Source organism: Meles meles, chromosome 2 (genome assembly GCF_922984935.1).
Source record: "Meles meles chromosome 2, mMelMel3.1 paternal haplotype, whole genome shotgun sequence".
NCBI classification, from domain to species: domain Eukaryota; kingdom Metazoa; phylum Chordata; class Mammalia; order Carnivora; family Mustelidae; genus Meles; species Meles meles.
This window is the reverse complement of record NC_060067.1, coordinates 115,528,390-115,544,234: the sequence shown is the minus strand read 5'-3', so window position 1 is coordinate 115,544,234 and position 15,845 is coordinate 115,528,390. Positions and strand designations below refer to the sequence as shown.

Sequence of the window (15,845 nt, the reverse complement as noted above, 5' to 3'; positions counted from 1 at the left end):
TCTAATATCTTCCATGCTTTTTGAGCCCAGCTAGCACCTTGATAATCATCATTCTGAACTCGAGTTCTGACATATTATTAATGTCCATATTCATTAGGTCCCTAGCCATCAGTACTGCCTCTTGTTCTTTTTTTCCATGTTGAGTTTCTCTGCCTTGTCATTTTATCCAAGTAAGAATAGATGAATGAGAGAACAAAATACTAAAATGGTAGCAACAACCCCAGAAAATATACACTAACCAAATCAGAAGAGACCCAAAACTGGGGGGAAAAAGAAAAAAAAGATATATAGATAGACCGAGATATATATATATATCTCGATCTATCTATCTATATATAAAAAAATATATATATATAATATGTAATATGTGTATATATATATTAGCCTGGTGAATAGAGCAGAACTTGATTTTGGGTGTATTTTGGTCTGTTAGAAGAAACTACCTCAAAAATTTAAAGAAAGAAAAACTTATAAATATACAAAAATTACGGTAAACATAATGAAGGGACTGTAAAGATGAAAATTTTTAAAGATTCTAAAAAAGGAATTGATAAGTAAGATGTTCGTTGAAAAAAGAAAAAAAAAGAGGAAAGAACAAGATCAGGTAGGAGACTAGAACAATGCTATGCACTAGATATAGGGTAAATTTGATCTATTAGAAGATCAAAATTTTAAAGAAAAAAGAAAACCTATATGTATACAAGAAATAAGGTTAAATACAATGAAGGGATAAAATATGACTATTACAATGAAAATTTAAAAGATTTTTGAAAAGGTATTGATAAGATAAAATAGTTAAAAACATTGAAATAGGAAAGAGGAAAAATTTTTTCAAGTAGAATAAAAAAAATTAAATTAAAAAAATTTAACTTTGGAAGACTAAAGGATCATGGGGTAGAAACCATGAATTCTATGTTTTCTTTCCCCTAGCTCTGGAATTCCATAGTTCTCATTGATGGGTGAACTTGGTCTTGGCTGGATGTTCTTGTGGATCTTCTGGGAGAGGGGCCTGTTGTAGTGATTCTCAAATGTCTTTGCCTGAGGTAGAACTGCACCGCCCTTGCCAGAGGCCAGGCTAAGTAATCTGCTCAGGTTCACTCTAGGAAGTTTTTGTTCCCTGAATTTTTTCTGTTCAGCTTTGGAGGAGGAGAATGAAGATGGAAGCCTCCCAATCTCTGGCCCAGAGAAGCTGAGAGCATGGGGCCCCACTCCTCAATGCACCCTCAGAGAAAAGCAGTCAATCCCTTCTGTCTCCCTGGTCTCTGGCTGCACTCTGAGCTCACCCAGCCTGTGACCCAGCGTTTGGTTCTATCTCTGGTACATGGCCCTGTTTGGAGTTTCCAAACCCAGCAGATTCCTGCAGTATGCTCCCCTGCTGCTCTTCCCAGAGGAAGAAGGAGGGGGTCTCCCCGGATCTGCTGCTTATTGGGTACCTGCTTGAAGAGCAATGGCCTGACTGTGCCTTGGTTCACGGTGTAAGGTTATTCTGAGATAGATCCCCCTCCTCGGCTCCATCTCTGCAGCCAACATCCCTGCTCCAATACCTGGGAGGTCTGCCACATTTAGACACCCCTGGTCTTTTTGTGTCCCTGTGGGTCCTGAGACCACACTGTCCCCTCAAGGGTTCCATCCCCCTCTTAGCCTCTGGTGTGATGTTCCTCAGTGGAGCAGACTTCTAAATGTTCCAATTTTGTGCTCCACTGCTCTCTCACTTGCCAGGAGATGGCCCTGTGGTCTATCTTCCCATTACTTTGGATTCACTTCTCCATACTACCTTCTGGAAGGTGGTGGATTTTCTGTCCCTAGAATTGCTGCTCTTCCTCTCTTTTATCTCCTGTTGAGTTTGTAAGTGTTCAGAATGGTTTGATAACTATCTAGCTGAACTCCTGGGACCTGATGATATCTCGGTCTCCTACTCCACTGCCATCTTACTCCTTGCCCCTGGTATTGATTTTTAAAAGATTTTTATTAAGGAACTAGAAATACTTCTCAGAAAGATATGGCTAAGAGAGTGGTTTAAGGTTTTGTCTATATTCTGAATTTTTATTTAAAATTTTCTGATACAACCCTAGTGTCTATTTTGAATTTGTTTCTTTATTCTTTGGCTTGAAGCCTTTGTGCATCTGGTGCTCTATTCTGCTGTGACTTTGGTGAAAGGTTACCATTTATTAAGATAACTTCTTGGGAAAATTCCCAGCTGAAAATTATATCCTCAGTTGGACAGAACATCCCTTTACAAGACTTCCTCTGTTACCCACTGAATAATTCCTACTATATATGGAAAGTCAAGACTGATTAATGATTTCACTTTCAGTAACCAGTGATCTGGATTATTATTGGCAAGATAAGAATGATACCTGGTTATTGATTCTTTATATTAAGGAAAGATATCTTAAGAAATCCATATGCTTTACATAGTGGATATGATAGACAAAACAATGGAAAATATGTTTTTGTAGTAAGATTTATTATATACAACAGATGACTAACATTCATTAAAAGTTTATTTTTAGGGGCGCCTGGGTGGCTCAGTGGGTTAAGCCTCTGCCTTCAGCTCAGGTCATGATCCCAGGGTCCTGGGATTGAGCCCCACATCAGGCTCTCTGCTCGGCAGGGAGCCTGCTTCCCCCTCTCTCTGCCTGTCTCTCTGCCTACTTGTGATCTCTCTCTGTCAAAATAAAATCTTAAAAAAAAAAAAAAAAGTTTATTTTTATTTGCAATTATAAATAAGGCAAATTATATGTTTAAATATAAAAGAATTAAGGATCAACCAAAATGTTGACTAAGTTAAAATACTGATAAAAATACAGATTGTAGTAATGCTTGAGTGGTTCAGTTGTTAAGCATCTGCCTTCAGCTCAGGTCATGATCCCAGGATCCTGGGATTGAGCCCCACAACGGACTTTGGGCTCCAGCTCAACAGGAAGCCTTCTTCTCCCTCTCCCACTTTCCCTGCTTGTGTTCCCTCTCTTCTTATCTCTCTCTTGCATGTTTTCTCTCCCTCTATCAGATAAATAAATAAAATCCTTAAAACAAACAAACAAAAAATACAGATTGTAGAAGTTATTTGAAAATACTTGAAGTGGGCACACTTTTACTTATTCTGATTTTAGGATCTTTGTCTGACTGCTGGTCACACACAGTCTCTTAATTTCTACAGTTGGCTTTAGAAAGCCAAACATAGATTGGAGTAAAGAAGTGAGAGTTCTCTTTCTTCTGCTTTTCTTCATAGCAAATAAAAAGGTATACTTGAAATGCATCCAGATATATCTGAGGGATAATATAAGTGCACTCATACATCCGTTAAACCAAGGACGATGTATTGGGAATAAAAAAAGACAGATATTTTAGATCACAACCATTTATTGCTTATCTATTATATGTTAGTGATAAAAAATGTGCTGGAGATATTATAATGAATAAAAAGATGATTCTAGCCATCAGGGAGCTCAAAATTCTACTGGGGGAATTAGGCAAGTGAGTGACTAAAACCTAGAATAATGCCCCAGATAGTAAGTACCACATCTGAGGATGCTACAGATACAGCAAAAGCAAGCTCATTACTGTGTGGCAAGTGCTTTTTCAGTTCTAATTTGAGGAAATTAAAATCAATCAATATATACAGAAAAATCGATTGTCCCCAGTGGATATGGATCTCATAAAACTACTTCTTTTCCTCAAAGAGATTGTGTTTTAACTAAAATGGCTTGATAAAATGTTTTATCCTAAAATGAGAATTTATGAACTCTGATCTATAATGATTTGAATTCAACGTCCCTCCCCACTCCACCCAAATGAAACAAAACAAAAAACAGATTTATTCACAGATTAATACATAGGACCTGTCAATGTGTCTTACTTGGGAAAAAGGTTTTTGCAAATATAATTAAAATAAGGATTTTGAGATAATGTTGTCATGGATTACCTAGGTCAGCCATAAGTCCAATGATAAAATAAATATTCTTATGGAGGAAGGTAGAGAAAGATTTGATAGAATGGAGAAGAGGAGATGGTCATGTGAGGACAGAGGCAGAGCTCACAGTTAACCACAAGCCAAGGAATGCCTAGAGCCACAAGAAGCTGGAAGAAGCAAGGAAATTTTCTCCCCTAGAGCCTTTCAAGAGAGCATGACCCTGCCAACACTTTGATTTCAGATCTGTCCTCTGGAACTGTGAGAAAACAAATTTCTGTTCTTTTAATCTATTGAGTTTTTGGTTGTTACAGCAGCCATAGGACACAAATCATGATCTAATATGCCTTATTTTCCAAAGTATAGATAATTTTGAAAGTATTTCAATCAGGTCCAACAAAGATGAAAGTGCATACAGAAATGCCTATCTGAATTACAGTAGAAAAACTTTTTTTTAAATCTTTAAGATAAAAAGGAAAGTATTGGAAAAAGGAAAGCATATCTCTCATATATGTACAACTTCCTACTGAGTCCTAGAAGCATTAGGTTTCTAGTTAATTTCAGAAGGAAAGATGATCATTAACTGTCCCTAAGCCATGTGTTTCAATTATTTATTACTGCATAACAAAGCACCCTGAAATTTACTGGCTTAAAAGAAAAACTTTTATTGTAGAGATTCAGTAGGTCTGGTATTCAGGAAAGACTCAATAGAGATGGATCACCCCTGCTCCACTTGGTGTTGACTGGGATAGCTCATTTGGGATCAAAAGGATTCAGGATGGTATCGCTCACATGTCTTGGGAATTGGTGCTGACTTTTGGCTAAGGTCCCATAGTTTTCTTTCATATGACTCCTTTTTCTTTCCACATAGTCTCTCATTATTCACTCTTCTAGCCTACTCTTTTTTTATTTGATTGTTGGCTTCCAAAAATGAGCAAATGAAAGCTACAAGAACTTTAAAGTCCCAAGCTCAGAAATCATATATCATTCCCTCTGCCTAATTCTATTGATAAAAGTAAGTCACAGAGCTAATCCAGATTCAAGGAGAGGGGGAATAGACTCTCCCTCTTGATGAAAGATTGGAATGCATTCACAGGAGAGGAGGAAATATCTGTGGCCATTTTGAAGACCAATGGTCCACACATTGTGTACCAGAAAAATGGTACACAATGGTCCATTTTTCTATCATTTTCTTTGATGAGATTTGATCCTTTTTCATGGATATCTCCATTCTTTAAATATTGAGTAGTTACTATTTATTTATGCCAGTCTTTCAGGAATTAGTAACATACTGCCTAGGGGAATGTGTTGTATTTTTTTCTTTATAAAATTTTTTTGCTTTGTCACTTCAAAAAGATAAATTCTTGGGGGTGAAAGATGATGTTCTATGCATCGTTGTATCACATAACACTAGCACAGCAGGTATTTAATAAATGTCTTCTTGATTATAAATGCTGAGTGATGGAAAAATAATGTATTTAAACTATGCACACTATTACATCAATGTCCACTAGATTATTTATTGCTAAATCTCTTGCAGGTTATTGTGATCAGTTAGTCCTAACCTCTTCCAAATCCCCTGCTATTCTTCATGCTTATCATGTGTATGTGATTATAGCTAATATTTGCCAATGGAAGCATATATGGGGAAAGTATTTAGGATCATTAATTTTAAAAGAGTAATTAGAAAAACATGTAAAGCCATAAAGAACTCATTTTTGAAGTATGCTAGCATTTCTAAACATGCCTGATTTATGAGATCCTCAATTGCATAAATGTTTGCAATATTTTGCAATGAAATAAAACTTATTTCCAAAGCTAGCAAGAATGCTCAGAGGCATAGTCAATCATTTGATGATTCACAGTTATCCATGAAACCCCAGTGCTCCATCCACATTTTGAGCCTAAGCACAGGCATCTGATAAAGAAGACAGAAAGGAAGAATTACACAGTGACCTAGACAATAGTATCATGTCAGCCTTAGCATCAGATCAACTGATTGCAATGGCTGATTGTACTGTTTATGGCAAGAGTTATTTGGAAAATTTGAATGAGTAATCCTCTCTGTTTCATCACAGGAATGACTCTTGGTATGAATCCAGTCATATTAAATAATCATAGAATCACAAAGCTAGACAGGATTTTATGAGAATGAGCTGATTTATTTCTTACCTTGAGTTGAAACGCACATGCCACAAAGTATTCTAGGCAACTGAAATTTGATTTACTCTTTATTATTTGTGAACTGTATAGGTGCTTGGCATCCATTAGTAAACAAAACAGGCAAAAACCCCTACCTCCTTGGAACTTGTAGTTGAATAGGGCAATAAAAAGGATTCCATGAATTCCCCTTTATCAATATTAGCAATCCTTGTTGACTTTATATGCATTGGAGGTTGCTTTGCTCAGATTATAAGAAACTATACATAAAATAGACCTAATCACTAATAGTGGTAAGAAAAGAATTTAGAATTTATTTGCATCCGTCCCTTAGTTGAAATAAAAACTAGGCCTTCAAATGCCCAATCCAACATTCTTTACTTTTTGCTCACTTCTTCAAAAATGTCTTTCTTTTCTTACGTTGATGTAGTTATAGAATGCATTTACAAAACCTAGCACAACTTCCATGTAATTAGCTGTAAATCTTTTGGTTCCATGTGACTGAAACCCAACTTGAATAGTTGAGGCAAAAAAAAAAAGGAGGGGGGTGGGTTATGCAAATAAATTTTAGTTTTTCAAGGACCCCAAAACACAAATAGAACTACTCCTGGGAAATGAGCACTCAAACACTATTGGAACTGTCCATGTGCCCCTTGCTCCATTCTCTTCTGGAAAATTATCCTATTAATTGAGGTCAGAATCACCTAATGGTTCTGGTGTTAAACTGCCTGGGTTCAAATCCTGATGACTTCACTTTTGTGCTGAGTAATCTGGAACAGGTCAATAAGTTTTCTAATCCTCAATTTCCTCGTGTGTTAAAATTAGGATAATTAATAGTATCTGCCTAATAGGATTATAGCAAAAAAAAAGTAAATTACATAATATCCAGGGCTTTGGTACAATACCTGCCTCATAGGAAGTCTTCAATATATGTGAACTGTCATTACAGAGTAAGAAACATCAGGGCTGAGCAAGAGAGAGCTGAGCTGCTGGGTATGGGAATAGTCAATTAATACAACAAGCCAAATGAACGTCAATTAAGCCTTTAATCACTTAGGAAAAGCAAGTTGGAGAGACGTTCCGGGCTCCCTTGGTGTCCCTTCTTTTCATACAGAATGACACCAGGTGAGAGTCAGGTGTATCAGCATACATGGGGGAATTGTCTCACTGTTGGAGCACACCCTGAGGCTCCTCCAATTTTTGGACCAGTGTAGGGGTGAGAAGGAAGGAACAGAAGAAGGGGAGGGCTAGGAAAGGAAAAGTATTAAGTCAGAACACAAGAAAAGTGTCTTCGAGGCTCCCGCATCTTTCAATCAGGATGTTCTCAGCAGAGGCTCCAGGAGAAAGGCTTCAGGCCAAGGCGCAGATAGAGAGGCTTCTGAAGGGAGGCTTCTGGGCTAAGCAGGCAAATACTGTCTAAAACTGTGGCTAGCCAGAGGGACCTGAGTCTTGACTATAACTCTCTTCAAGAGGCCTGTCAGGTGAAGCCATCCTAATTGACTATATTCAGGCCTAAAATATAGTTCATAGATATTTGGCCAGGAGCTGTACTCTTCAAGAGGATTTTGCACTGTTGAGGGAGCTTTCCCCTCCTAGATGGGTAATATTTTTTTTTCCTCTGAAGTTTCAACACATCATATTTCATGGATAATTTTTGGTTCTCCTTTTAGTGAGATAGTATAGGTACATGTCCTAAAATGACTCTTCAAATATAAGAAATACCCATCATAGGTTATGTTTTACTCTTATTGTTGTTGTTGTTGTTATATATTTTTCAAGTGATAGGACTAATATAACAACTTATTTTGTTCCCTACAGGATTAGGTAATGTCATCATTCCTCATATGGAAGCCATCTGAAAAACATCCCTTGATCTTATTATGTAGAGCTTATCGTTTCTGTACCCAGGAAGAATGAGAGTTACAAATCTACATTTCTAAAAAAACAAACAAAAATTCAGTAGCTGCCAGCATAACATCTTGGCTATCTACTGAGATCCTCATTTAAGGCATTGTTTTAAAAATAATCAACAATCACTGCAAGATGTATGAAGCTTCCTGTTAAAAATCATCTAAATTTGTTTTAGTAGTCAATAAGAATGGAAGTCCCACTTTGTGCCAGGAATTATGTATTTAAGAAGGTAGTGGGGAGACAAAAACAGTAATTTTTCCTGACTTAATGGGAACTTACAGATAATTAGTACAATAAATGTTAATCTTTGAAGGAGCGGAACATGATACTACATTGGAGGGACCAGAGCTAACCTGGTCCCTAAAACATCGAGAGATAGCGAAGAATGAAAGAAGAAAATCCAGCAACTTTTATCAGGTTGTAATGCTAAAATATTATTAGGGGAAAAAATCTGATCAGAAAAGAAGGAAAGCTAATAGAATTTGAGTGAAGGGAGTCACCCAAAAGAATTTTTAAAAATTGGCAATGGCACGGTATGATACCAGGACACGATCTCAGGGGATGTTTTGCTTTTTCATTCAGTTTGAACTAGAGAGACAGAAAAATGAAAAAGAGAAAAAAAAAGAAGGAGAAAGAGAAAAAGAAGGAGAAGAAAGAGGATAACAGGAGTTTTAATGAATGCATTAATTTATCAGATTTTTATTGGGACCTACCACCATGTTCTAATATATCAATACTATGATAAGGACTGGAGTACAAGAGTAGATAAGGTAGGCATCATTCTGACTTCACAGAGTTTATAACCTCCTATCCTATTTAGAACAAGAAAAATAAAATTCTTTTGAGAAAGTGTCCCTAGTTAGCTTGTGTAAAGGAAGCCAGTTAAAATGATGCCTTCAGTCAATGAGGTAAGTAGGCCTTGCATGAGACTGCATTCCCTGGGTGTTAAGGCAAGTTTTAGTGCAGGATTTCTCAATCTTGGCTAGAGGTTGAAATCACCTGGAGAGCCATAAATAATACTGATGTCTGGATCCCATCCCTGGAGATTTGGACTTAATTGTTCTGGGTTTGTGCTGATACATCAGAAGTTTTTAAAATCTTCAGGTGATTCTAACATGCAGCCAAAGTTGAGAACCACAGCTTTAGAGGTATGCTTCCTCACTGAAACTAGTAAGGAACTCCAAACGATGAGGCTGAGCTAGAAAAATGAGGGTTGATTTTACAGGGATGATAATTAACACTTCTTTAGTCTTTATGTGCCAGGAACACTTCTAAATACTTGACATATATGAAATCAGTTAATAATCCCACCAAGCCTGTGAGGAAGTCGCTTTTATTATGCCCATTTGGGAGGTGAGAAAACAGGCCCAATGACACATGGCTAGCAAGTGTCAGAGTAGAGTAGGTGCTTGAACCTAAGCAGTCTGGTTCTAGAGTTTCTGGTTTTAGCCGCTATGATATACTGCCTCTAAATATAGTGTAACAGTAATTTTACACAAAAAAAATTATAAAAGAAGGGAAAACTTTTAACAATGGTAAAATATTAATCAATTAAATGCCAGGTGATACAGTGAGTAGTTATTATAGTTGCATAAAACATCTTTAAGCTATTTTTTCATATCTGTAGCTTCTCATGTTTATATTCTTCATTTGCAGAAATCAGCTAAGTTCTTCTTATTTTAAATATACATCATTACATGGTGCAGAAATTTTGTTTTCAGCAGCAATACAGGGAAATGTAAGAAGTGGAATCAGGGGATATTTCTTTCTGATTTTCTTTTCCCAAAGATATATTCTCCTAAAGGAAACTCAAGTGCTAAGGCTATTTCACATAATCTAAAGAACGTCTACTACTTCATGGTAATGACCAAGCTGTAGGAATAGAATCTTAGGAGGCAATAATCATCCCCTAGAGAGAAAGTCTTACAAATTGAACCTGTTTTACAGGTGGAAATATCACCAACAAAATTATTATTGGAGAGATTACTGACACGCTACATTCCTGTACATATCAAAGAAAAGAAACATCCCAATTTAACTCTATAAAACATGTGTCTGAGCCAACCTTCCACATATATTTCTTTTTACACTTTCTATCCCATTATAGAAGTAATATCTACCAAATAAACGCTGTGCATTTCTAAATGGGTAGCTTCCAGCTACTTTGCCTATGCCTTCTTGTTCCCTTTTTTCCTTTAAAGGCTGGGAAAGCAAATAAAGGCAATGCAGGGGCGGGCAGCACACAGCCTGATATGTTGTGTCCTGCAGCTGGAGCTTCCGTACTGGAGCCAGGCTTCGTTTGTTCCATATGAATACAAGCTAATAAATGTAGGGAATCCCATTTGGTATTCAATTAAGAGCTCTCTTGACTCCTGTGATTAAGGCCTGTAACTATTAAGCGTAAAATTAAAGTCGAACAGCCCAGCTCTTTTTTGACATTGTAGCACTGCCGGAAAAATAGGGATGAAAAACCTAGTCAAACGTCATCCTTTAAAGCCCATGAACAAATGAAAAGAGGAAATATTGAGAAGAAAAGAGTAAATATCTAAAACTTGGTCATTTGCTCACAGCATGATGCATCTTGTCAGGAACCTATTACTATCCTCTTGCAAATACATCAACCGTTTTGTTGAACACAAGATGCTACATTGATTTTAACAGAGAGCGACAAGATTATGGTCGCTAAAGCTCCAATGAAGGGGATAATTAAAGCATTAAGCATTTTTAAGATTTTAAAGTGACTTTCAGCAATAACCAGATAATGCTACAGGAAATCGATATACTGTAATTGAAAGGAAATTGAATTGGTCTTTATTTTTTTAATCCCTTCTAAATTTTCTCTAGACTGTCAGACCATGGGAGACACTGAATCTTGTTTTGCCATCAGCAGTATGACTTTCTGTAAATCTCATGTGCTGCAGGAGCTACTTTTATTATTTTTTACCTAGAAAGTGCTCTGCTGAATACATAGTGTTATAAGTAATAGTCTGTGTGCATTATCTTTATTAGTCCCTGGCCTCATTGTTTAAAGAAAAGGGGGGGGCGGACAAAAATAAAAACACAGTCGGACAAAAACAACCTTCTCCACATACCCAGAGAAATCAAGTTAATAGAATTTCTAATAATGAAACCAGAGAAGTTATTAGATAAGCTTCACACTTGAACTTAAATGAAATACTTCCAGACTTTTTTTTTTTTAAATCACTGTGTCAATCTTGCTACGCTGCAAGGAATATGACCCATTGTAGATACAAATTCACTTTGAATTTGTGTGAACCTAACTCATTTGTATTGCTTATTATTGGAAGGAGCTATTACAATCAAACAGAAAAACTTGAAGGGAACCGCAGGGAGATGAGTGGCTAAGAAGAGAAATTCAGGAATCTTAAAACTTGAAAAATAATCAGCATTTTCTCTATGTATTGCTATTGTTTATTTCCTTGTTTATCTCTGGTGTACATTTTGAGAAGCATCAACAGACCTTTTGGTAAATGAAATGTGTTCCACACTTATATTTAGTAATTTGGTGATGCAACATAGGGATTTCCAGAAATGTTTTTGAGACTCTCTTGTCCATTTCATTTTTCTGCTGCTTTCCTTATTCTACTCAATATCTTATGACTGATTAAGTGGATAAAAGATAACACAGTGGAAGGAGCACAACCTCTCAATCTTGTTTTCCCTTCCATTGGATGGAGATAATAATGTTGCCTTCTTCATTGCATTGTTTTGAGAAGTAAATTAATTAATATAAGTAAAGACCTCATAAGATTAACATATACTATGCATTATGTACATGTTATAATTTCTTTGATAAAAATGATGATGATGATGATGATATGCCTTTTCAGTTATATTGCCAGAATGTGAATTCACCAGCCGTTATATTGAGGAAGGCAGTTAACAGTTCTAAGCCTTAATTTTTTGACTAAAATATAAGAGTAGTATTTTCTCTACCTACCTTAAATAGATCATATTTATAAAAAAAATTCATAAGCTATAAAACAGCACGGTAATTGAAACCACTGAATCTAAACTTTTATTTTTTATTTTTTTTAAAGATTTTATTTATTTACCTGAGAGAGAGAGAGAGAGAGGGCACTCAAGCAGGGGAGGGGCAGAGGGAGAAGGAGAAGCAGACTCCCTGCTAAGCAAGAAACCCAGTGAGGGACTAGATCCCAGGACCTGGAGGGCATGACCTAAGCTGAAGGCTGAACCATCCAGGCATCCCAAATCTGGACTTTTTAAAAGCACTAGTTTAAATCCTAGTTTCATCTCTTAGTAGTTATGTGACTTTAGATAAGCCCTTAGTTTCTATGTTTATAATATACAAATTATAAAAACAGCTTCTCATAAAGTTATTTTGAGGTCTAAATGAGATCAGGTATAAAGAGCTCAGTATCATGGCTAACACTTAGAAATTATTCCAAAAAAATGCAAAAAAAAATAGTTCTATTCAATATAGGAAATAAGCATTATTTTAATTTCTGAATGATTTCTTTGTTTTGTCCCATTTTGATATGTGACAAGTGGATATATTTTATTTCTAGTTTTCCAGATAATCTGTGTTCTAAACTTTACTCTAACTCAAAATTCAGTCTCTGAAATTCCTAGCTCTTGGCATCTGTAGCTAATATTCAACTACCTTTAAGTGTTAGAGTTTGTACATATGAAGAACTGAATTAACTAAAAGGTGTTACCAATCCTAAAATCCCAACTGCTGTTCTGATGAAGAGAAACAACTTTACAAGTGCTTTGATCAAAAGACACGTGAGTCAAATCGCAAGCAAAGGGGGGGAGAGAGAGAGAAAATAGAAATGGAAAAAAATCATCAGGCAGAGGAGAAAACTATGTCTTGTAATATGTATGAGAAACAACTTGGCCAAATATTTTTTTAAGTGAGAAGAGACATTATATATATATACACATTATTTATGTATACAAATATGAAAGTTATTGCCCAGGTCTGAAGACAAATGTTTTTATTGTTATTTCAAAATCTTGAATGTTTGAGTGCCTTAAAATTTTTAAACCACTGACTATATTTAGTTATGATTAAAGGAAGATGTAATTAAGAAGCAAGAAATTATATACTTTTAAATGTTTGTCCAGAGCATTGTTCAGACAGACTGCTCAGCAAGCCTTATTGTTATTCCACTAGTATATATTTTGACTGGTCAATACACCCAAATCCTATGGCCAAGTTGGCATAAATAAGATGTCATTTATTTAGTCAAACTAGCAGTAGGTTCACCAGGGAAGACCAAAAAAAAGAAATCCTTGTATTTACTTTGGTAACTTAGCCATATTTATCTTGAACAACATGATGTCCTAAAAGCTATTCAGTCAGCTTGGAATTAAGGAATAGAACTATAAAAGGTGGATAGTGTAGCAGTTCTTCACTTAACGTTGTAAACCGCTTTTCTCACCAGTATTTCGTCTAAGAAAATAAAATCTTCTTGAAAAAGTTACTAGAAAAAGCACACATCAAGGAATGTAATTGAGCATAGACGTTGGTTGACCTGAGAAGAGAACGAAAGAACGAAAGAAATTTTGTAAGGTTCTAAATTGGGCAAGAGGACTACAATATCTCTGATAATTAGACTTTCAGCCCATTTGGATCTGCTAATTAGATCTAAGTTCTAATTAGACTTCTTAGGTAACTAAGAATGACATATCATTGCATGAATTTAATGTGTTTTTGTAGTTGAAACCTACAATTATCAGCCTTTTCCAAATTATTTTAATACCGAAAAAGCTGGCTTTTTGTTTATATTGTGACATCCTTTCTCTTAAGACATATTGTGTACATTTTAGGTTTCTTAATTAAACACCTCTTGGGGACTCAAAGAGAAGCTTGAGTTTTAATAGGAAGCACCTAAATCTTTTATTTATGAAGGAGACTTACCATTGTGTTGCCAAATTTGGAAGCCACAAACAAAATGCAATGTGAGGAAATAAATCAGTCTTCAGGAGGAAGCAGCACAAATAGCCAGGTGCTCCTATAAACCATTCAGTCAATCAGAGCAGTCTCCAAATATGACTAAAGGATTGTTATATATTTTAAAGCATGCAAATGGAATAGGTTCCTCAAAGTGAAAGCTCATGGATCTAGTACCAGAATTAATAGCATGACATGTCTTCCCAAGACGTGCATTATGGGGTTCTCTTTGCAGCTTTGCTTTTTGAGTTATCTGCTAATTAAGTCACAATATCTCTTTTTTTCCCTCCTTATTTCTGAATTGGGAGTTATCAGTTTTTATCCTGTTGTGACTTATAGGTTGTGATTTTAAAACTGTTAGCCCTCAGATTTGGATATTACAAGAACTGAGATCTACATAAGGATGTAAAATTAAACCAGTATTTGGAGTGTAAAGATCAGTGAATCGCTGCAAGACTTTAAGGGAAAGGCAGCTGCCAAAATATTCCAAGGAAATCGATAGCACTGACCAAAAAGGCAAATTATATCGTTGTATGTACTGTGAATACTTGAAAACAGCAAAGCCATAAACATGATTTTTCCCCTCAAATAAAAACAGTAAACCTTCTAACTGTATTAAAAATCTGGTTTTGGGGGCGCCTGGGTGGCTCAGTGGATTTAGCCGCTGCCTTCGGCTCAGGTCATGATCTCAGGGTCCTGGGATCAAGCCCCGCATCGGGCTCTCTGCTCCGCCGGGAGCCTGCTTCCTCCTCTCTCTCTGCCTGCCTCTATGCCTACTTGTGATCTCTCTCTCTGTCAAATAAATAAATAAAATCTTTTAAAAAATAAAAATAAAAAAATAAAAATCTGTTTTTTTCCAATAAAAGCAGTGTAATATCTAGTTAAAACCATTGAAACTATAAGATCTAACTTGTACAATAATCGATATATTAAGAACAGATATTATACTAGAATTATATGCACTATTATTTTTCCAATTAGTGCATTACTGGGACTGAGTTATTGGTGTATTATCACTCCTTATTAAGTCCATGTCCTTAGTGAGTCTTCTGAAACATATTGGATACTGTTGTATGCCATCTAATGATACTTAAGAGTGGGAAATGGAATTTCTTTTTTTTTTTTTTTAATTTTTTTTTTAATTTTTATTTATTTATTTATTTGACAGAGAGAGATCACAAGTAGACAGAGAGGCAGGCAGAGAGAGAAGCAGGCTCCCTGCGAGCAGAGAGCCCGATGCGGGACTTGATCCCAGGACCCTGAGATCATGACCTGAGCCGAAGGCAGTGGCTTAACCCACTGAGATTGTTTCATTTGCTATTTAAAAAGAAAACCTGTGCAGGACCTTTCCTATACCAGTTATTTCAAGAGATATCACACAGTTTTCTGCAAGACTTTTGCATAGGTGATTTGACTGTTCTTCAGGCAGGAAAGTGACCAAGCTATTTTACCTTTCAGCTTGGGTGCTGGAATCCTGTCACAGGGCTGAATGGGTCACTGACTGACAAGAAACTAGAGAATAACATGCGTGGAGTGGTTCTACGTGTGGTGACCGTTCTGGTAAGTCTGATCTGAGCCGTGTGGTTCTGTCTTCTAGAAGTTATTTTATCCCTCATTTCTTTATGTTTTAGGTGATGCCATAATCTTTAAAGAACTTTTAACAAATCCCGACTGTGCTTTCAAAGATATGTTTAATGGTCATATTTTCCGACCTTCAATTTATATGACTCAGAATCAGATTTTTGTAGGCTTTGCTTTTAATTACAGTGGTTTTGTAATTTTCTTTCTGAGACATTTTAGGACCAGTTTGCTGTACAAGATAAAGATCTCCCTCAGGCATTTTGTCACTGTAAATTTGCATGGATAAGATTAATCACGCCAAGCAAGGGTAGAGTTGACAAAATGTAGTACACTCAATAATAC

The 15,845-nt window shown here is 36.1% G+C and overlaps 1 protein-coding gene across 4 annotated transcripts in view; it reads left to right on the top strand.

The window, feature by feature from the left end:
* The window catches only part of GRID2 (glutamate ionotropic receptor delta type subunit 2), a 1,534,703-nt gene that overhangs the window by 1,125,093 nt on the left and 393,765 nt on the right, over nucleotides 1-15,845 (top strand). For all 4 annotated transcript variants that reach the window (XM_045997867.1, XM_045997868.1, XM_045997866.1 and 1 more), the window contains exon 9: nucleotides 15,381-15,482. In XM_045997867.1, coding sequence (XP_045853823.1) covers nucleotides 15,381-15,482 — 102 coding nt within the window. The remainder of the gene's footprint in view (nucleotides 1-15,380; nucleotides 15,483-15,845) is intronic.